This window comes from Rissa tridactyla, chromosome 8 (genome assembly GCF_028500815.1).
Source record: "Rissa tridactyla isolate bRisTri1 chromosome 8, bRisTri1.patW.cur.20221130, whole genome shotgun sequence".
In the NCBI taxonomy this organism is placed as follows: domain Eukaryota; kingdom Metazoa; phylum Chordata; class Aves; order Charadriiformes; family Laridae; genus Rissa; species Rissa tridactyla.
The window spans coordinates 54,594,756-54,616,881 of NC_071473.1; the positions used below are offsets into that span (position 1 = coordinate 54,594,756).

The 22,126-nt window shown below is 39.7% G+C and overlaps 1 protein-coding gene across 1 annotated transcript in view; it reads left to right on the forward strand.

The window, feature by feature from the left end:
- The window catches only part of LRRC7 (leucine rich repeat containing 7), a 97,570-nt gene that overhangs the window by 33,354 nt on the left and 42,090 nt on the right, over positions 1-22,126 (forward strand). The window contains exons 6-11 of the mRNA XM_054212541.1: positions 1,638-1,701; positions 5,887-5,961; positions 8,688-8,832; positions 10,872-10,944; positions 15,674-15,803; positions 16,213-16,328. Of these exons, the coding sequence (XP_054068516.1) occupies positions 1,638-1,701; positions 5,887-5,961; positions 8,688-8,832; positions 10,872-10,944; positions 15,674-15,803; positions 16,213-16,328 (603 nt within the window). The remainder of the gene's footprint in view (positions 1-1,637; positions 1,702-5,886; positions 5,962-8,687; positions 8,833-10,871; positions 10,945-15,673; positions 15,804-16,212; positions 16,329-22,126) is intronic.

Below are 22,126 nucleotides of genomic sequence, written 5' to 3' on the forward strand. Positions count from 1 at the left end.
CCTGGAAGCATATAATCATAATAATTCAATTTTTTTCAAAACAAATAAAATCTTTATGGAATATTTATAAAGCCATTTGGTTTAAATTTAATAACCTTTTAAAATATAAAATAAGGGTATCGAGTGCACTATTTGAAATCATTTACTAACTTTAAAATGTCAACCATTATAGAAAATCGAGACTGATACATTCAAATGAGATCGTCCTTATTCTCCAAAGTCGTAGTAATTTTGAGTACAACTTCCTGATCTTAATTTCATACAAATATGAAATTCTAACGTAACATTTCTAGAGTGCTCAGTCCTTCGGCTCCTGTCCACAAACTGCTCAGCACTTTTCTTCTCATTTTGAAAAGATCATTGCTGCTTTGGGATTGCTTCTTTGAGTCAGTGCTTCTGCTGACGTATGTTTGGAGTATAGGTTTTAAAGCTCTCTGGTTTTTTGAAAATTTGCCTATATTCAAAATTGATAGATTTTAAGTGCTTTGAACAGTCATCCCCATATGCTGTGATCTGAGCCTTTGTCGGTCTAAGCTGTCCTTGAGAAACCCAGTTTTTCTCACAGCACAAATTCAGAGATAAACCTGGGAGATTTATCCCATTGACTTCAGTAAATGAAGAATTTAATCACATCATTTTTAGCAGTTTCTGACTTTTCCTCTTTTTTCACTGTTTCAGTCACCTGAGCCCAAGCAGTACAAGGGCCTTTTTTGCTGTTATATAGTGATCAGTCACAGACATAAATCCAGATTATTCCTCATTTAAAGCCCTTTACTGCCTAGAGCATGGTTGATATTAACTTCTGGTTCACTTTCTTATGATATGTTCTTCTTTGACTCTCTCTTTTATAACTCTGTGAAGAGGGATAAGCAGCTTTGGTTGGTTTTGCTGTCGTTTGCCCTCGGTTTTTTGCAGCAGAGGCTGTGTGAAGCCTTTCCTGCCCTCAGAGGAGCTGCTGCCCCAAGAGGGCTCTCGGGGGGCACCCACCAGCCCAGCAGGACCCACCGCTCCCATCCGCACGCGGTGCCGTGGGTCATCACCGCTGTGCCCCCGTGCCATGAACGGCACAGAGAGAGGAGAACTCGCCTAGATGTGCTTTGCACAGACCAAAGGCTTGAATCGCAGACTGGGCATTTAATGAAAACTCTGTTTCCTGTTGTGTGTCTGCTTACGGTGCTGGAGCTCCCGCAAGCTACTGGCAGACAGCAGCTCTCACACTGCAGTTAGGTACAGCTTTAGGGAGGTAACAACCATGCTTTGTACTTTTGCTGTGAAGAGGCAAAACACTTTCTAGTGGTTTGTAAAGAAGCTGATAACAAATTTATAAATCTGTATCAAAAATGTCACAACTCATATTACTTTCAATTGCTCATAAATATAATGTGGATCACTTTCCTTATCAACTATGTAAAATTATACCAAGATTTTATGTTTCATACCAACATAATATTTCAGTTCAAGAACTTTAGCTCATGTTATGAAGATGGAGTATATTATTCTCATTTGCATCAGCCTCAGTCTGATGTAATTCTTTTTGCAATAACAATACCATTTGAGCTTTATTTTTATCTAAACAAAATTTGACCAACGTTTTGCAAGTAAAAATCTCATCTTAGTTATCTCCTACTCTGTTACAGGTCAATGCACAAACTGACGCAACTGGAGAGACTTGATCTGGGCAATAATGAATTCTCTGAACTGGTAAGAAATGCACCATTTTTTTAACAGAAAGCCTGTGTGTTATGGCTGTTCTGTGTACAGGGCATTAATTTTGTACTTAAAAGGCATTATTGTATTGTGGTCACATGCTATGGTCACACATCCTTGTAGAATAGAAGGTCGATCGTGGTTCACGAGGTGAATGTTGATAATACAATATCAGGCTTCGTCTACACCAGGCTTCTGCGGTTCAGATCAAGGTCACAGCTGATTGTTGCTCTGAGCTGGTGGCTCGTGCTGGAGTACTTCAACGTGGGATGAATTGTTCATCTCACTATAAATACCAGTGTCGATGGGGTGTTAATTTCTTAATATCTATCAGTATATCCTGCAAATATTAGCAATTGCAGAAATAAATTTTGGACTCCAGAAGCGGTTTCTGTGCCTAACTTACCTCAAAGATGAGAATTGGGTTCCCTGAGGTTTAATAGCTTTCAGGAATTTTCTCTCATCTCAGTATAGAAAATAATCAAGTTGCCGTTCCCTTTAGGTATGTTTCTGCTACATCTGCAGGAGCTGACGCTTCTCCAAAACAGTATGAGGGTGTTTAAACTGTGTTTTAAAATGGGCCTGTTTGTAAGGAGAGCTCACTGACTTCTTCCTGCAGGACCTGTAAAGGGAAGAGAAGCAAAACTTAGAAAAACTGCTGCCTCATCATTTTTGAGACCTAACACTGCTAGGGCTATTTGGGGGGGCCTGTGCTTTTGTAGGACGATAAATTAATACTGGGACACTCACGATTGCATTGATGGCAAAATAACTATCTGTGTGTGCCTTATCCACCGACAGCCTGTCCAGTGACGGTTAACCCCTGGGAGCCAAACCCCCTTTCCTCCAAGTCATAGAAAAACCATCTGTACAAATAATGCTGCTGAATCAAGGCTTACAATTTTCTGGGGGTGATATTTCCTGTAGCTTTAATTAAAATTAAGATAATTTCACTTTAAACAAATTTTGAAATGTCATCTAGTAGTAGAAAGCTGTAGCAAATAGTCTACATCTGGTTCATAGACAGTGCGCTATCTTCTCCCCATTATGGTTATAACCCTGCTAATGTTTACTAATTTGTGCTGCTATCTAGGAGAAAATAGATGGTTATAACTCAGATTTTTAATTGAAAATAGATTATTTTTTTTTTGCATAGATAAGTAGTATAAAATTTTCAGAAGTGGTATTTGGAATTTTGATCAGAAGAAAATGCTTCCTGAATTCAGGGTGCGTCTTTGTTGGGGTTGGTTTGGTTTTGTTGTCTTTGTTTTAAATGGCTCCAGCATCATTCTATGTTTTTGCATCATAGCATGCTGTCCCCTAAGAATGGTAAATCAGTAGTCCAGTGGCCCCATACTGCTATTAGGACTGGACTCCCTGAGTTGACTCATTTTTCAGGAAGCTGGTCCAAAAATGTAGGAGCTAGAATCAAATGCCAGAAGCAAATTGGGCCAAGAGGCAAGGGAGCGGCATGAATCTGCAGCCGTGTCGTAGGAAAAGTGATCCTAGTTTAAATCAAGATCACCTGAAAAAAGGGATCCAAAGGTTCTGTTTTCATGAATTCTGAAAATCTGAGTTCCTTCTTATTGAGAAAAATACTGCCTAGAATTGGGAGATGTGGGAGAGCTTAGTTTCATTGACAGTCCGTCCCTGGACGATGGAAGTCCCTTCCTGTGCGCTGGGAGGCTGTGCTCCACACAGACGGTCTGCAGCAATAGGCATGGGGTTACAAATAGAAGTAGCTGCAAAAATGAAGTGATTCTGTTCGTTCGTTATCTGGAAAGATTATACGAATCATGTGTTCCTAAAATAGAAATTGTCACTTCCTAAATAGCAGCCATATTTGAGTGACTTAATGTAATCAAGGACGGGAATAAGTAATCTGTGTCACGGGTCTCCGGGAAAACCAGAACATTACATCGCGAGGTATGGGTCAAGGATTTGAAATCTCCCAGTCTTTGAAGCGTCAAAAAATGGCACAGAACAAATGATAAAGAGCAATTGCATGCCTCTGCCTGAAAGAAGGGGGAGGCTGATGTCATTCTTTCCAGAGTTTCAGAATTCTGGTGTCAGCAGCAAGGCCTTAGAAGAAATTTTGAAAGAAAATAGTTAAAGGTGGGGAGAGAAGGAAAAAGGATAAAATGTAATATACTTTTATTGAAGATTAATGTCGATCTTCAATTCAGACTTGACACTAGGAAACATTTCTTTACCAAGAGGGGGGTCAAACCCTGGTACAGGCTTCCTGGAGAGGCGTTCGATGCCCCCAGCCTGGCAGTGGTTAAGAGGCGTTTGGACACTGCCCTTAATGATAAGCTTCGGTCAGCCCTGAAGCGGTCGGGCAGTTGGACTTGGATGGTGATTGTAGGTCCCTTGCAACAGAACTACTCTACTCTATACTATTGTATTCTGTATTGTGGCAATCTATGTGGAAAATGAAAATATTCTCCAAAAGTGCATCAGCAGAAGCATTTCTAGCAGAAACAAATAAGAAATTTTTTATACCACTTATCAAAACATCAGTGAGATCTCATCTGGATTATGGCCAGGCTGGATGAGGCTTTGAGCAGCCTGGGCTGGTGGGAGGTGTCCCTGCCCAGGGCAGGGGGTGGAACTGGATGATCTTTAAGGTCCCTTCCAACCCGAACCATTCTGTGATTCTCTGATTCTATGGTATGCCATAATTTGTACTCAAGAAATTTCAAATCAAACTGTAATATGTACAAGAGAGGAGGAGGCTGTTGCCTTTTAGAAGGGTGTCTGTCTAATGAGGGGAATTTAAAAGAAAATTAAAGTTGAGAGGGGAAATTATGATTATCTCTAATAACCTTAGTCAGTGAACACTCTGGAGGAATGAAGAACCATTAATCATCACAGGAACAAATAGTATAAAATGACCATTAATTAATTTAGCCTGGAAAGTAGAAGTGGTTTTAACCATTGAAGGACAACAAAATTTCAATAAATTTATCCAAGGGAAAAGAAATTATCCTCAAAATATTGGCTAATCATTTTTTAATAGAAACACGTTATGTGACAACATGGAAAACTGAGGGATTGAGCTCTGCAGATGAGCAGGTTCCTTCTTACCCGATGGTGCATCAGGAGCTTCTCCCATAACGTGCCTTGTGACCTGGGCAACTGGAAAGTCATATTTCTTATGGGAATTACAACATTCCCAGGAGCTTAGACCCCAGGAGATAATTAGAGGTCTTTCTTAAGGTCCTGTCACACTAGGCAGATAGATTTGTTTCTAGCTGTGTTGAAATAATTCCAGTGAAATAGTACTACAGACTTTTTAAATGCTGGGATCTAATTTAGTCTGAACCAAATGAAATATTTAATATCACTTTCTGGCAGACTGAAAAAAAATCTCTACAACTTTACAGAGCTAAGGCAAATTGAAAGTCTTGTTTTACCTGTGAAAGTGGCGTTTCGCGGAAAAAAGATACCACTTAGGCTGAAACTTGGAAGTGTTTGTGACCTGATAATTCTTGATTTTCACAGCTGTAATGAATAAGAAATGATTTGGGGAATTGCCTTTTCAGTTTCTCTCACTAATATCCTATAGCGTTGAAAAGAATAGAACATCTTCGATTAAAGCTTAATATTGTGATTTTAAGGCTTGATCGTTGCATACCGTTCTTTTAACTACTGAATATGACAGCTGCAGACATTAAATCGTACATAAATGTGGTGTACCCAGGAAAGTGTTCAGCAATATGCCTCTGTTAAGCTATTTTTATGAGTATAAATCATGCAAAAGGCAGAGTTTAGCGTGTGCTGCAAGCTGAGATTTGGTCTTTCTTTTCAGTGCGTTGTTCCTGAAGCTCCACAATTCTCACTTCTCTTATTTGCTTTGTTCATAAAGTGCATACTGCCAGTAGAGTGTTCAGAACAAGAACTTGTAAGGAGTCCTTCTTTGTATTCATTTCTTTTCCCAAGGGTTCTTAAATTTTATAAATTTTGAAAAAGAGCAGCATTGGTTAAACTAACTGAAATGAGCATACTATTCATGTCATTAATTATCTGAAAGTCTGATGTGGGTTATAAAAAAAAAAAAAAAAAGAGGAAGGCGAAGAGGGAATCTTTTTTAAAAGAAAATACTGATTTATATTTAACTTTAAAAAAAAATACCGATTTATTTTACTGTCCATAATACTATATTCTTTTCCTCAGCCTGAGGTTCTCGAACAAATACAAAATCTAAAGGAGCTGTGGATGGACAATAATTCTTTGCAAATACTACCTGGGGTATGAACATTTATTTTATGTAATCAAATTATTTTGTGATATAGTGAACTCTTTATCTTGCAGTAAACAAATGTGCATTTTCTTGAATGGGTACATACTCCTAGTTATACAGTCATTAGTTATTATCAAGAAATAAAAGTCTCAGCACAGCCATTCATATAGAACCCCTTTAAATGTTGTGTTATTACACGATAGTGTCTAAATGGGGATGTGCCTGTTGTATTTGTTGTGTATGTTCATTGTGAGGGGAAATTATTTCCTAGTGTCTTCTCAGTCACCATGCATTAACTCGCAGTTTTATAAAAACCCACGTGTTTTAAAAAGGAAGAGGAAATATTAAATAATCTAAATAAACTTAAAAATAACAGATGGTATGTACAGATTCAACTACATTAAAAGCAATTCCGAGGCAGTGGAATAAAGATATATTCCTCTAGAAAGCACTCCATTTAGAAATGGAACTAAAAGTATTTTAAAATCTAAACACCAGGGTTCTGGTTATATATTAGTGCTGTCTCTGAGTTGTTGCCGCCCCAATAGAACTTTGATTTTCAATTTTCATTGCCGTAAATTATTTGAGATTTTTGCTTTAAAATACCTACGCTGATGATGACTGGAGAAAGGGATCCCCGTCATTAGCATTTTGTCACACACGTGACATCCTACATTTCACACAATTTCCCTTCGTTGCTGCAGGGAAAATTTAGAACTCGATCTAGCACAACCACGTCGAGGTGTTGGAAGAAGAAGTACTTCCTCTTTCAGCTTTGAACATTTGTTAATCAAAATTCAAATTTTTGAATTGAGCAGTGACTGGTTTTTGTCTTTAAATTACATTCATCTTTTATTTTGTGTTAAGCAGGATGTTGGCACAGAAAACGATCATTTTCCATCACTGTCCAAATATCCACTTTTTGAGTGTTTTGTTAGTGGAAAAAAAAAGCTGATATTGAAACCACTTGTTGATACTGAAACCAGCTGGAGATCAAAACCAGAAATATTGCCGCGTTGTTGCTGCGGTGTGACTGAGTAGAAGCAATATCAAATATACAAGAGAGTGTGGGCACAAACATTTTAACCATTATTCTGTTTCTTTTCTATTCACAAATAAATCAGTTTATATATCCAGTGCTAAAATGTGCTCCACAGTCCTGCTGAGCTGTCGTGATCCCTGGAGAGAGGGTATTTGGAGTTGAAGAAGTTCAGCGGATTGTGGAACCGAATCCCAAGCAGCATAATTATTTTCAGTGAATAATTCGTGTTTCCTGAATCTGATTCTAGTAGACCCTACATGCGGTTTTATGAAAGCCTTCTCCAAAACAAGAGGTTTAAAATAGTTAAAATTAGTTGTACATTTTGAGTGTTGAAAATAGAAAGGAAATACCAACTGGTAATTGATTTTAAGATTTAGAGATTTGCCGTGTTTCCCATGTTGATAATACAGTTTTTAAAAAAGTAGTCAGTGCTAGAAACAAAAATTGTATTCAACAATTAACATGGGGAGAATGGCAAAGGTTGGGGTGAGAGGAAGATTTTCCCTTTATACAACAAGTCAGATACGGTTAAAGATAACATGAAACTGCCTCCTTGGAAGCAGAGAGCAGATCTCAGTGAGGTAAGAGAAGAAAAGGAGCTATATTCATATTGTTTCGAAAGTACCTGGAGATGAAGCGCTCTTAAACTATTTTCCTTTTTCATACGTACAGTGAAAAACCACTAAAAGTATATGTATATAACTAAAAAACCCACTCCCACAAACATTTATAGAAACCATACGCTTCACAAGCAATTCCCATGGCTTTCCCAAAATCCATAAATGGCTGCGTAGGCCATGGATGTTTCTTCACCTGGTTTGAAGCCGTATCTGTGTGGCTGCGCAGTGCTGCAGCCCCGCGGTGGCTTCCTGCTGCCTTCTCCCTCCTCCGGGCTGGGTCACAGCCCCGGCACTGGGTCCTGGAGCCCGCTCCGTCACTCCGCACCCACCAGGGATACTTCTTCCACTTGTAGGTTTTAGTTTAAGGAAAAGGACAGCATCTTTTTTGTTGATTTTCGTGGTGAAATTTCGTGTCCAGAATGAAGTGACTGTCTTGTGATAATGGATCAAGAAGCCGGTTGTTTCTGCAGGCTTCAAACTCTTAACACACTACAAAGATTTTCCAATAAATTAGGGAAGAATTCGTGTCATGTTGGTCATTGACGTTACAGCTGCAGTTAAACACTGTATTCACAAAACCGTACCCTGGGGATTAAGTGCTCATAATTGAACTATGAATATCTAAAGTCTAATTTTAGATTTTGTAAAATTCAGTGAACCGGTTTGACACAGAAAAGCTTTACCTGCGTGTCTAACCTCTGTGGCCTTGAGGACTGCTCTTATGAGTAAAAGGGAATTGTGAGTAAAAGTCCCTTGGATCTGTGTCCAACTGAAGAAATAACACAGCTGTATGACTGCATGAGAACCCAAACGTTCTGCAGATTTAATGAATCTGGATCAAATTAATTAGTGTGATACGTGTCGTTTAGTTTGGTACAGTTCCTGTTGCAGTTATCTGAAGAGGAAGGCTGTTAGACCACTGCGGTACTGCTCCAGTGAAATAACTCTTGTAAAAAGGATGCTGAGAGAACTGAATATCAGTCTGTATTACTATTGTTTGTCTTTAATTAAACTTAGAACCTGGCACGCAGTCTATATCTGTTCAAGTAATGCTTTGTAACATGCTATTAAGTCTATAGGGAAGTTAAAACAGCTCGTGTACCTGGATGTGTCAAAAAACAGGATAGAAACTGTTGATTTGGACATATCAGGATGCGAAGGACTTGAAGATCTCCTGTTGTCATCCAACATGTTGCAGCAACTGCCAGACTCCATAGGTGAGAAAAGCTCAGGATTTCTTGTCATCTTTTACAGGTCAAGATTTCATTTATACCTTTTTAATTTTTTTTAATGAAGAGACTCTATAATAGCTGCAACACAAACTGCCATTAAATTCCAAAGGAGTTTGAAACATCTGTGTCTGGACAGTCCATGAAGACCATTTTGTAAAGTCAGGAAAAAAATACATGGTTAGAAGGTATCGATTATTCAGATTTGCTACTTTAAAGAAATTAAGCAAAGAAAGATATAATTGATCTAATCTAAATTTGAAATTAAGTATAACCGTGATTATGTTAACTGTTAAACCCTTGAAGGAAATTGCTGCTCTTAGTTACAGTAGTGCAATTCCATATGAGAGCATTAAGCAAAGAAATAGTCCGAACTATTCATTTTCTTTTTTGACTGTATTGCATCCATAGAATTTCAGAATTATTTAGAATACAGAGAAATTCTGGAAGGTAAGTGGTTGTAGGTATACCACTCTATGCATCTGGATAATGCGTTGCAGTCTTGATTCCTTACATTTTCTTTGGAAACACTTGAGGTTTTTCCTTTCTTCTGTTGCTTCTAGCCGGTGAGCCTACTACAGCACCATCGTCATCTTTTTCACTTTCCTAAGTGTGTCCCTTGGAACATGGAACTGTTAAATTCCCCAATTTTAAATCAACTCAGTCAACTCCAAACTATATTTCTGACTAATAATACTGTGCTACATGAATGTCACTGGATGTCTTTTACAGCTCTTTTCCATTTTGGTCTTCTGCAGCTCACCATAAATCCTAGAAATTTTGCTTTTGGTGCTTTTCTGATATGCAGATTGTTTTTTAGCGGGCACTTGGCTCCTGTACAAAAGGAGTACATGTTTACAGTTTGAATTACACGTTCTTGCAATTAGGTATATTAAGTTCTCATTTCCTACTGAATAGTAACAGTTTTAACAGAAGTAAAGCAAAAAGTCATTTTAATACTGCATTTTCAGATGACAGCTTGCTGCAATTCATTTTGGTGGAACTTTTTCCTCTTAAAAGAAAATTTTGTGGAAACCTAGATGTTTCTTGGAACGTGCTGATTTTGAAAAAGCTTTCAACAAAAATGTGCGATCGAATTGTGTAGCGTTTCTAGTATCTCTTTTAATTACATTTTCATTTGCTTCAGCTTTCATATTAATGCACATTGTGTTTAACATTTTTCTCTGTATTAGTGATTAATTTATGTTATTCCCAGCATTAATTACAGATAATAATTTTAAAAATGCTATTTCAGTGTATCCAGAGTTATTTCAAAGAAAAAACAGGTTTTGAAATGTTAACACTTGCAGAAGGTGGAAATCTGTTTCAAGCTCTGTTTCCAGCACTGTAATGCAATATTTTTCCCATTGTTTCTGTCTTTACTTTTTTATTGTTTTCTGCCGTTACGCACTGGTAAAGCTGAAGCTTCATTCCCTGCTTGGTAAATGTTACCCAGTTATGCATCTGCTTACGCTTAGATATAGAGCAGTTCTTTTAATGGTAAGAATTAACTGCATATACGAACGCGTTCAGGATTGATTCTGGTTTTCAGTCTGATTCTGATGTTCTGTCAATACCTATATCTTGGGAAGCTTTATAAATGTAGCATTTATTTTACATAATTTGCCTAATGTCCTGTTATGACCCAAGCACCTCTTAATCAAGGCAATAGGACTTGAATTCAGTTGAAGCATTAATAGGTAAGTAGAAATACTGCTCTTCCTACACAGATAGGTACCATTCGTTTATTTTTTTACATTTTTTTTTCAAGACTCCAGAAAGACACTTAATATTTTACTTGCAGTTCAGCTTAACATTTAATTAGTGCTTCATTTTGGTGAAACATGTTTTCACTGGAACAAGAATGTGTCTGTGTACTGTCCTATATACAGATGTTTCCTAAAATCTGGATCAAAGTTATTCAGTGTTAGAAATCATTGTTTCTTTAAGGATATGGGAGATTACAGAAAGTGAAAAAGATTCTTGTGAAATATTTTTCTATTACTTCTTCCTTACCTGTTTTGTAGGACTGTTGAAAAGGCTTACAACTTTAAAAGTAGATGACAATCAACTTACGATCCTGCCAAATGCAATTGGAAAGTGAGTACGAGTCTCGTGATTTTCAACATGAAGTAAAATGTGTTTTCCTCCTGCTTCTGGAATGTGGTTTTTTTTTAAATAAAAAATAAGACAAAGCTATACTGAATTATAAAATAATTTCAAATTGTGTGCCTAACACCCAGTTTATAGCGTTTAAATTTGGAGCAACATTATTACTTCTGGGGACTTATATTGGCATAAGTGGTAAGAAGATGAAATGCATCACATTTTCCAAGAAAAAGAACAAAGGTATTTTTCTGTATGAATCACTTGATTTAGATGATTAGAGCAGCAAAAGTAGAAGAAGTAGAAGTATTTGGGGGAATACATCTGTTTCCATAGCAACAGCCAGTACTTGATGCTGAACAGAAAATGGCTGTAAACCTCCTATGTATGAAGATTTCTTAAATATTGAAGTAGCATAAATGAAAAAGTCATGACAATTTTATAGGTGTATACATCAAAATATGGAAGTATCATATAAGTAATCTTATCATGAAACGCACTAACGATGCCCTTTAGCTATCATTTTGTCAGGCAATGCATGATCACTGGTGCAAAATTCTGTCTTGTCCTGCTGTGTGTCTTCAGCTTTTTGCTAAATGAATTCTGCAATTTATTGTAAAATTCAAGGCGGATGCGAGCCTGGCTCCAAGTATGGAAATAGGTGATTCTTTATATGGTTTCACGCTGCACATATCCCTTTCTAGCAGAACATATTTTTATCACCGATATTTTTGTAGAATGCCTCTTCCTCTACATATTTTAGTTCTGAAATGCCATATAGACTGATATCTGGAAAAACATTCAGAATACGTGGTCCCTGGCCGCCTTCTACAGCTGTAGCTCTTCATCACCCTCCTTGCACCGGTGGTGGTGTTCGTGCAGAAGCAGCGGAGTTCAGCCCAATAACGGTTGTGTGTCTGGTGTGACTGTACACACGGTGTCGTGGGTTGGGCCGGTGCGTTACTAGTCCTGCATCCATTTGACAGTAATAATTTCAATAATAATGTAGTTGTTGGTAAGCCAGGGAAAAAAAATATCCAAATTTGTGAACTATTACAACGTAGCAACTGAAAGCTCAGGTTTGCCTTACCATGCTGTGCTTCTTGCAGTATCTTTAGATTTATGAGGTATTCATGGAGAGCACTAAAAGTTGGTTATATGAATCAGAAAAGGAGAAATTTTAAAAACATTGTGTAGCAATAAGTTCTGATAGGCAGTGAAAGCTTGTAAGGCTCAAAGCTGTACCAGACACTTTGCAAAAAGGTTGATATAATGTCCAACATTATCTTTAACAATTTTGGGGGTCAGTTTTTAAAGCCTCTCATGAAGGTGCTTTCTTATTTATTGAATTGTTCAAATTGAAGGGGAATCCCTCTTTTTTTTAACCTAATATTTGTTCAATATTGTTTGGCGTGGAGCCTTAATTACATTTTTTTAAAGATACTGCTGCTCCAAACGGTGTATATGCAGAGCAGTGCGCTAATCACCTAGTATTATCACATTATTTTTGAGTGATTGGTGGTGCTTTTTAAATGAAGTACTTTCGTTTAATGAGGACAGTGTCTCCCACATCACAATGAACTTCCTTGCTCTGACTCATCCGTTTGGATAGTTTCCTACTGGGTCGCTCTCTCCTAAATGGTAGTTGCAGTACCCACTGCAGAGTGTGTTATTGTCACACAAAGATTAGCTGTGTGGAGGAGGGAACTCTCCCACCAGGGACCAATTTCGTGATGAGACACGGAGCGCTTCAACGCCGTCTGAGTCGATGTTGCTCACAGTGAACCGCCACCCTCATTTTTGGCAGTCTTGTTCAAAGGGCAAGCCTGTGAGCGGCATTTAGAGTTGACGCAGCAAGATACTATACACGGTAGACCCAGCTCAATGAAACATTCCTCATAAAATCAATGGATTCACATTAAGTACCACATTGGACCCAAAGACTGGAGGGGTTGGCCGTAGGAGCTGAGCGAACGCCCGTGCTCCCACTTTGTGGGTAGGACCGTGTCACTGTGAACTGCCTCGTTTCAATGGGTGCCAAACTGAACAGCAGCTGCATGTCTGATTTTTGTCTGCCTTGCTTTAAACCTGTGAAGAATGATCCGAATTTAGCCCAAGAAGACAGTAAGGTTAATGATATTATAGCTAAATGCGCATTGTCGGAATTATAGCTGTTATTGTCAGCTGACTTTCATGCACAATCCATGATGTGCAAGAATCACTTTCTGAAGTTCATACTTTTTTATCCATGGTAGTTATAGAGATAAAATACAGTTTCACACTGACTTTTTTGTTTTTACTTGTAAAATAAAGAAATTATTACTTATTTTATTATTCGTTTGTCTGCTGGTGACGCCATCAGGAAGGAAAGAAGCTGAGAATGTCCCTGCCAGACAATACCTTTCAAATAAAATTTTATTGTCTGATAAAGTCATTCTTCAATGTCAGGGAAACTTCCACCGTTACAGTTCAGAGTATCAGATTTTCCAATTGCTATTGGAAACATAGTAGTTCTCAATTAGCTTATCTATTTTCAAGCTTTTCTGGTTGTGTTATCATCAGTAAAAGGAAGAATGTGTGCATCTTGCTATTTAACAAGCTTTCCAGTTGGACTTGCTCTGCCAAGCACGTATTCTGTATGAAGTAGGTAAACATGACTGAATTTTCCTTTGCTGAAATTGTTTTGTATCTGGTTTGAAATAAATTGTGGTGGATACAGAGCTTGTATTAAAGAAAAGCTCTAACCAAACCTGGCAGAGCTTTTGGATATATTCCATGCCCCTCTCTCACTAATCACTGTATGACTCACTTTGGTTTTTCAGCCTACTGAAATACAGCAATTAGAGGAAAGTTCTGAGAATTCCATGTTAGGAGTAGCTATTTCTGGTTTCGTGTCTTATAAAATTTGAAGGCTGAAAGACCTTTTTTTAATTAAGAAACTGGAATGAAGGTAGGTTAGACATACAGTGAAAGTCCAGCTGTGACTCATATAAATACTAAGGAGCAACACTTGTAGCAGAGGTAAACTTTTATTCACATCTACCAAATTATTTGGAAAAAAAACAGTCAATTTTCTGGGCACCTAGTCCCTTCATCAGTGGACAGGGAGGTGGCAAATATTGAGGAAGAAATAATTGCTTGCTATTTAACCTTGCTATTCATTAAAGCACTCGAGAGAAAAATGTACACAGGGAGCAAAAAAGGGGCCGGGGATGATGGCGTTTGTAATGGGTCACGCACGACTTGTATTCCAGGAGCTGAACGAGCAGCGCAGTACAGTGTTCATCTCAAGAATTTTTATACCCAGCCTAATTTTTTAGAGATTCAGCAGATACTTCTTCATAATATTTTATATGTGTGTCTTTGTGCATAATATACATGTAGTATGTATATATTTTGACATATGTGTATGTATAACATGGATTACAGATATATTCCTCTTTGTGTTATTTGCATTAGCAAAGGTCAAATTGTTGACTGTTAATCAGCAAAGTAAGATAGATGTTTAAGTGTTCCCTGAGAGCAGCTGCTGTCTTCAGGGCGAAGCAGCCCCTCGGGGTGCTGAGGGCTGTGTCACGGGCAGGGCAGGCTCCCGAAGAGCAGCAGAACAGCCCCGAAGGCCGTTGGGTACCGGAGCAGCGCGGGGTGGGTGGTTCAGGTGCCGAGTGTCAGCATCCTGCGTTGGCGCTTCCTTGGCTTTCATCCTGCCGGCTGCTGTCAGGGAAGGGAGCGGCTTGTTCAATGTGGGCCCCTTTCGTTTGGGACTCGGCACAAAACCTCCAGCTCATTTCACAACCTCTTCGTGGATAATAAAATGCAGGAATGCACTGAATGGCAGTTCCGTGCAGTAGGAGGCTGTGCTTTATCCGTACACACTGTGGGCTTCAGTTCAACAGGGGACTTTCAGCTGTCTCTATTTCCTCCTCCCTCCTGAAAACATGAGTACATGGAGGAAAGGTCAGGTCTCTCTTTTCATCAGGTGACAGAATACAACAGTCTAGGAAAGGAGATACGAGACAGAAATGGAGATTATTTCATTTTTTTTAAAGAGAGAACTTGAGCCTCAGGAGATTACTTACTTTAGCGTGCTTTGTTTCCGTCCTTGCCGTACAGATACCCTTTCCAGATCACTTTTTAACCCTCTTTCTCAACACGTGAAAGATAACACTTTGACAAAGGCTGTGTCTGACTGCAGCAGGCTGAGAGTACTTGGCTGAGTTTGGATCCAAGCTCATACTTTTTCCCTAGTGATCTGTGTTAGAAATGAAGTCAAGTGCATCGGGGGAACGTACCCTGAGGCAATTTCGCCTTCCCTTCCCTTTGCTCTCACCAGCAGTATTTCTTTGCCTGTTGTCTGTCTTTGCATGTTAAGATTATAAACTTTTTGGTTTGATTCTTCAGCTTAGTACGAGTTGCCCTGATAGCTGTCTGTTTAAGTATTTGGAGTACTTCCTCACTACAGAAAGAAAGAATGATAATGTGTGGAAACTAAGCCGTCTTTCTTAAACTGTCTTACTGGGTAAGATTGATTAACAGCGTCCCTAATAGTTCCTAAAATCATATTATTATAGACTTCTCCTAGGGAAAACTGCAATAACGGTTCCCTCCTCGGGGCATGATGTCTGGAGTAGTCTGATGCTTTAAAACTTCCGCAGGGTTTAGAGTGTTAATTTTTGTTACCTACCCCTTGTATAGCATCTAACAAGTGTATTTACAATTCCAGTTTATCTTTATTAGAAGAATTTGACTGCAGCTGTAATGAGTTGGAGTCCTTGCCTTCTACCATCGGCTACCTTCATAACCTGAGGACGTTGGCCGTGGATGAGAATTTCCTTCCTGAGCTCCCCAGAGAAGTGAGAAGCTGATTCTGTTTTTAAATCACAAATTGAAATGTTCTGTGGCAGGCACAAGATTTCACCCACATTCAGACGAAATATCTGTTAAACCAATTGTTTCTGCACGATGTGGAAGACCGAATCTTTCTTACACACTCAACAGTAAAATAGTAAAACCAGTAAATTGGTAAATTCATGCAAAGATGAGAGTTATCACTCAGAAGAGTGGTGCGAGTAACCCTAGGCATTGCCCTGGTGTTACCGGCACAGGGAGGGCACTATTTTCTGTCTTTGGATTCTGTATTTACTGGTTTTTATTAGTTAAAGTAAAAATACAATTTGGCCACCTCCCAACATAAAAAGTTAGTGATAATAAATTTTATCAAAGTAGGTATCCTGACATCTTTTGGTTTTTTTATTCCTATAGATTGGAAGCTGTAAAAATGTAACAGTGATGTCTCTGCGCTCTAACAAGCTCGAATTTCTTCCTGATGAAATTGGTCAGATGCAGAAGCTGAGAGTGTTAAATCTGAGCGATAACAGGTACAGTTCACATATTTTTTCTAACCTGTTATAAGAATTTATTTTATAAAACTTTTTAACTATGTTTAACTATTTTTTTTTGTATTTGTAAAATTACATTTATATAAACTATATTTTAAAATATAAACATTATGTTTAGAATTACTTTATTTAAACTACAAGGAAAAAAACAATCTTGATTTTTATTTTTTTTTAATCTTTATGGTTTGGTCTTAGTTTCCTGACACCCAAAGAAAAACTTGAATGGGGCCAAGATCTGGGTCTCAGTATTCTTTAACGGAATAAAACCTGTTTACTTCTTTTATTTCCTGCTGTTTCCATGTGAAAGTGTGATATTTGGCTTTTAAATGGTATGTACTTTTGTAATATTTAATGATTAAGAAATTGTGACAAGCTGATATATAGGAAATCATGAAATGCAAGTACACTAGCATGTTATCCTGACTCCTCTGAAATCAAAAGAAAATTTTCTATTTCCTTCAGCAGAGCAAAGGTTTTGGTCAAAAAGCGGATTCTTCTGTTCTTATGCACATGACTGTTCCTCTGAGAAACGGAATGCTTAAAATGAGCCTGTCTTGATACCAATCACGTGCTGCCATAGGCATCAGAAAAGACTGACATTTCCCTGAAATTTATACATGCGTATGTTCCAAGAATATGCTAATTTTCAGTATACCCACAGAACTACAAGTTTGCTCGGCGGTGCAACAAACTGTGTGTGAATACCATTTTGTTTCCAGTAATTATTAAAGCAGGGGAGTTCCCGCTTTAGCAGGGGAGTTGGGCTAGATGATCTCTAGAGGTCACTTCCAACTCTGAAAAATTCCGTGAAATTATCATCCGTACTCAGTAAAAAATAGGGGAAGGACTTCCCACATCAGTGCCCGATTTACTGTCAGCGGTTTCATTGCTGAAATTAAGGTTGACCATAAAATATGAAATGAAGTAATGTAGAAATCCCTGTAATATATTAATTTAAAAGTATTTGCTTAATTTTGTTAGATGGTTTTCTGCATTACAACTGTGTATCATAAAATAAATTATGTATGGACCAGAACGTAAATTTAAACTTAGCTCTAGTTTGTGTTGAAACTGGCCAAGTCCCAGAATCAAATCTGGGGTCTCTTGACTTTGGGTTCCGGACTGCAGTGCTTTCCCAGGGATGGGGAGCACTCTCCCGTCACTATGTCACCGCAGCAGTCTACCTTTGTGTTTTACCTGTACGGCTAGAGTCTGAAACGGGGTTTCAGGCAACATTTTAATGTCCCTGAGGGTGGCATTCGTGCCAGCAAAGGCAGTCCCGCTTCCCCTCCCTCTTCCTGCATCCTCATACCCTGTCCTGTCCTAGCGCCATTCTGTCCAGGCGTACGGTGATCTTGACTACGTGAGTGATACAGTTGAAAGCAGCCGATCAGAAATACGGTGAATTTTCAGATGGACGTTTCCAGGGGCTGGTCCACCTTGTTGCTGCCCAGCCAGCTGTAGTGGCAGGCAGGAGGAGACACTGAGTGGGCGTAGGAGTGAGGAGGCAACAGAACAGTGCTGGTTCGGGGCCTCTCGGGAGTCCAAGGAGTTGCAACTGCAGGGTGCCTTCCCTGTCACCTTAACCAACCTGAGCTGGATTGCTCTGCCCCTTTTTCAAACCTGTAATTGTGCCATGTGTTTGCCTTGAGGAATAAGTAAACTAGTCCCTTTTTTTCTCCCCCTTTTTTTTGCCAAGCTACTTTTCAGCCAGGTCAGCTGCTGATTTCAGGCACATGACTTCACGTGTAATTGCTGGTTATGAGCGCTGTTGCTGGGGTGAGAGAGGGAGGAGGTGGCTCACTGCTGGGAGGAGGCAGTGTAGGTGGTAAGAGCAGGCAAGGCTTCCCGACCAAGCTGGCCTGGCAGCCGGATGCCACCAAAGCAGCAGTCCTGCCCCACCTTCCCTTTTCCCCAGCTGCCCAGGTGTGAGAGAGGATTGGGATTTCCATTGTGGAGGAAGGTAATTATGGGACCAACATCCTCATGATGTGATGTTCCTTGGGATGGAATGTGTCAGTTGTTGTCCTTGCCACTTCAGTGCTGGCTGGTAGCCCTGCATCTGCCCTTAGCTTGCCCAAGGCTCACTGGATAAGACACTGAGCTGATTTATCTCACTGAAAATGGAAGAAGTTGTCGTTCTTCTTGTAGTGTTCATTTTATGACACTCCTCACAGCCCCTTTGCTCACCATGGAGTGGCAAACACCAAAGCTAGCTGAAGGTAAAAGGTGGCTGTGCGCCAAAGCAGGTGTGGGGAGGGCAGGAGAAGGGGACGTCTGCCTGCTGGGGTGGGAAGCTGTTCTCTCACGTCCACCTGACAGACTGTACAGTGAGTTGTAAGCGTTGTAGATCTAGTGGGAGAGCACAGTCTAAACTAGGAGAGATAGGAACTGACTCAGACTGTAGACCTTCAACCTTCTAATCTGGTTGAATTGTCCCAACTCTTGAGGAGTTTGGGGAGTAAATTCTTCCTCCTTTGTTGATATCAATTCCGGCTGAGGTTAAACGTTGCCTTGCTGAGGCACTGTGATAATGCTTTTGTTGTGGAACTTCACACCTTAATGAAACTAGAAAGTTTCAACATTTTGGCACCAAAGAGTTTGGACAAAGTTCAGATACCATCGTAATGCTTCTATTATTTTTTTTTTTACTTTTCTGTTTGCTGATTTTCGCATTCATATTAACATTAAGGCAATATCCATTCTTTCTTTGAATGAGTCCACATGTACGCGTTAATAAGGAGTGTACCTGGGCTCTGCTTGTTGCTAGGAACCTTTCCATGGTACCACAGCAGTTTTGCCCCTCTATCCTTCCTGCTTCAGATGTGACAGAGAAGGTAGAGCACGCCAGCTCTTTTCCTCAATACCCCTTTGAACCATAGGAAGAGGAGACAGAGACACGCAAGCAGAGCAGAGAGGTGATTCTAGAGCCAAGAGGTCAGTGCTTGTGCCTCACCCTGCGTTGATGGGCTCCTGGCTCCTGGGGTGTGGGTCAGGCTTTTCCCTGTCAGCCTGTTACAAGACCTGCTGAGCCCTGGCCTCGGTGGGCTCCCCTGTGAAGGCAGACCCATTCACACCAAACACTGCTGATGTTGGCATGAAAGCTCCAACCTTGCACAAATCTTCTGACGAGCAGCTGTTACTCCCTGTACTGTATAACAAATGGGATGGACTGCGCATATAGTCGCATGTTCTTTCAGAATTTCTCTGGTCAGTCCTTTATGAATTTCTCCTCCTGACACCAAAGAGGATTCCGTGTCCATTCAGGCAGATGTCCTGTTGCTCATACATCTTTGCATGTTGTTTTCCTTGTAGAGGAAACAGACTCCCTCACCATGACTGTCAGTCCACGCTGATCACCATGGATGTATAGTTTTACAAAGAGAACACAGTCTTCCACTGGGGATCTGCCCATTGCAGGTTCATCCCAGTGAATGATATCTCACGGTCATGTCCTTCCACTCTGTCACATGCCAAATTCCACCTCCGGTGTCTACAACTGTGACTGTAAATGGTGCACTTGTGTGTTCATTAGCCTCTTACATCACTGTCTTTACCCCAGTGACTTTACCTGCTAGTAGCTGGGCTCCTCAAGTGTTTATTGAGAGATGCCCTTTTGCCACCAAAACTGTTCATTCTGGACATGTTCCTCATGGCATGGGGAGTGCACTCCGGCTCAAGGCATGTAGAGGACAGGGATGTTGCTGGCTTTGAACTTGCCTTGCCAGAATGCATGGAAAATTTGCAGTCTGCTCTCTGGATGGTCACGCACACATGGAGTGATGGGCAACTGGGATGTAGCACGTAAAAAGCAAAAGAGGAGCTTGTCTGGGTATCAAAGTCAGAAACATTTTGGGAGATTTGGTCTAAAATCCTGACTGGATGTCTTTCAGGAAGGACGCAAACCTGACATAGACGTCTTTGCTGCTCAGGCTAATGGGAATCTCAAATTTTTGTGAGCTGACACATTTTGGTCAAAGATGGGTCAGTGTTTGGAGTCTCTCTTCCTCCAGTGAGTTTTTAATACTATGTTTTCAGCTACTACAGGCTTTCGCTCTTGTTCCGTGTCTTCTGAAGGTCCTCATCGCTGTAAGATGGACCTTTCTGATCTTAATTGACCAGAAGCTGGTTTAGTTCCAGGATTTTCTTCAAATATTCGTGTTAGAATTCCATTTTAACCAGGGAATTAGACTCCAGCTTTTCTTTCCCACGCCATGGGAAAGAGTCCTCTCTCCTTTTATCTTTACAGGTCCAAACCTTTTCATCCCTGTTACACGCTCTTCATCCCCGGGAAGTGCAGTGTTCGGTTGTCTCTACACAATAAAAGGCAAGGATGGGTTGAATCTTGACTTGCTATCAGGTTGCTAAGGTGGAGTCTAATGAGGGCGAGTGTGCATCTGACCAGAGCTTAGGTGGCTTCACCCTCTGCAGTCAGGAAAGTTTTGGTTCCAGATACTTGCAATGCAGCTGCCTGGAGATTCATCCTTGCCTTTGCCAGGCATAACGCTGTCTCCAGTGCTTCAAGAATCAATGCAGCTTTTGATAAAGTACTTGTGCAATTACTACTTGCGTGAACGATATCGAGACCTCCACCACGTAATGAGTCACTGGGGATAGCTGCTTGGATTCAGTCACTGTTAAGAGTGCACATGGGATTCATTCAAAGAAAAAAAGATGTCTTACCAGTAACCGGTGTTCTTCACAATGTGTAGTCCACATATACATTTGTCTTCCATCTGCTTCTCCTCTCTCCTCAGAGTCCTTCCAGGTATGAGTCCTGTGATTGAGAGGTAGAATTGTTAGAATGTACATTTGGGCTACACTTCTCAAAGAACATCGGTTACTGGTAAGTAACCTTTCTTTTAGTTTTAGATTGTTCTTAACGAAGAGCTGAAAGAATCATCACCTTCTGTCCTGGGGTCAAACTCAATTACTCTTCTGAATCTCACCCACAGAACTTAGATGAAAAAGGGACCAAAGATTACCTGATCCATTAAAAAAAAGAAAAAGACTGCTCCCCGGTGCCGGTGTACCTTTTCTGGTTTTGTTTAGTTATTTAATTATACAATATTCCTCATTGCCAAAGAGCTAATTACTTCTGCCCATGTATATCCACAAGTGGTTTTGTGAACAGTATGTTGGTGGGTTAATATGAATCATGTTCTTTTAAACTCTCACGCCCTGAAAACCCTATTATTATCAATTTGCTGAGAGTTACCTCGGAGAACTGTCACAAGTAGCAACTGTCTGTGGGCTTTACCAACTGACCGGCAACGCTGCTGGTTAGGATGAACTTTCAACATGTTTTGACATGAATTTTTCATGTTTGGGTTATTATTTGAAACTTCTTTCTGAATGTCACTGAAGTATAATATATGCATCGATGAATCTAGAAAGTATTCCCCTGGGTGTTTGGTAAGCTCTTCGTACATTGTATTACTTAAACTAATGGTCAGTGGAAACCCTTCCCATACTCTGAGCTTGTTTTCTTAGGGCATAACAAAATGAGAAATTAGTACCTGGTACAAATATCTAGTGGGTTATTTTACAGATGTGTGAGAAAAACTATTATCAAGAAAGACAAGTTAAAATTATGTTTTTCAGTACGCTTACACTAAAAGCAAAGACCACTTTCACCCCCTAACACCCCTCAAATAGCAACATTTGATATTTTTTATATTTAAACAGTATCAATGACATTTTATTTGTTTTATTGTGGTCCATGAATAATACTCATTAGCTTACTTTTAAAGTGTTTAGCCCTTAAGAACTTAACA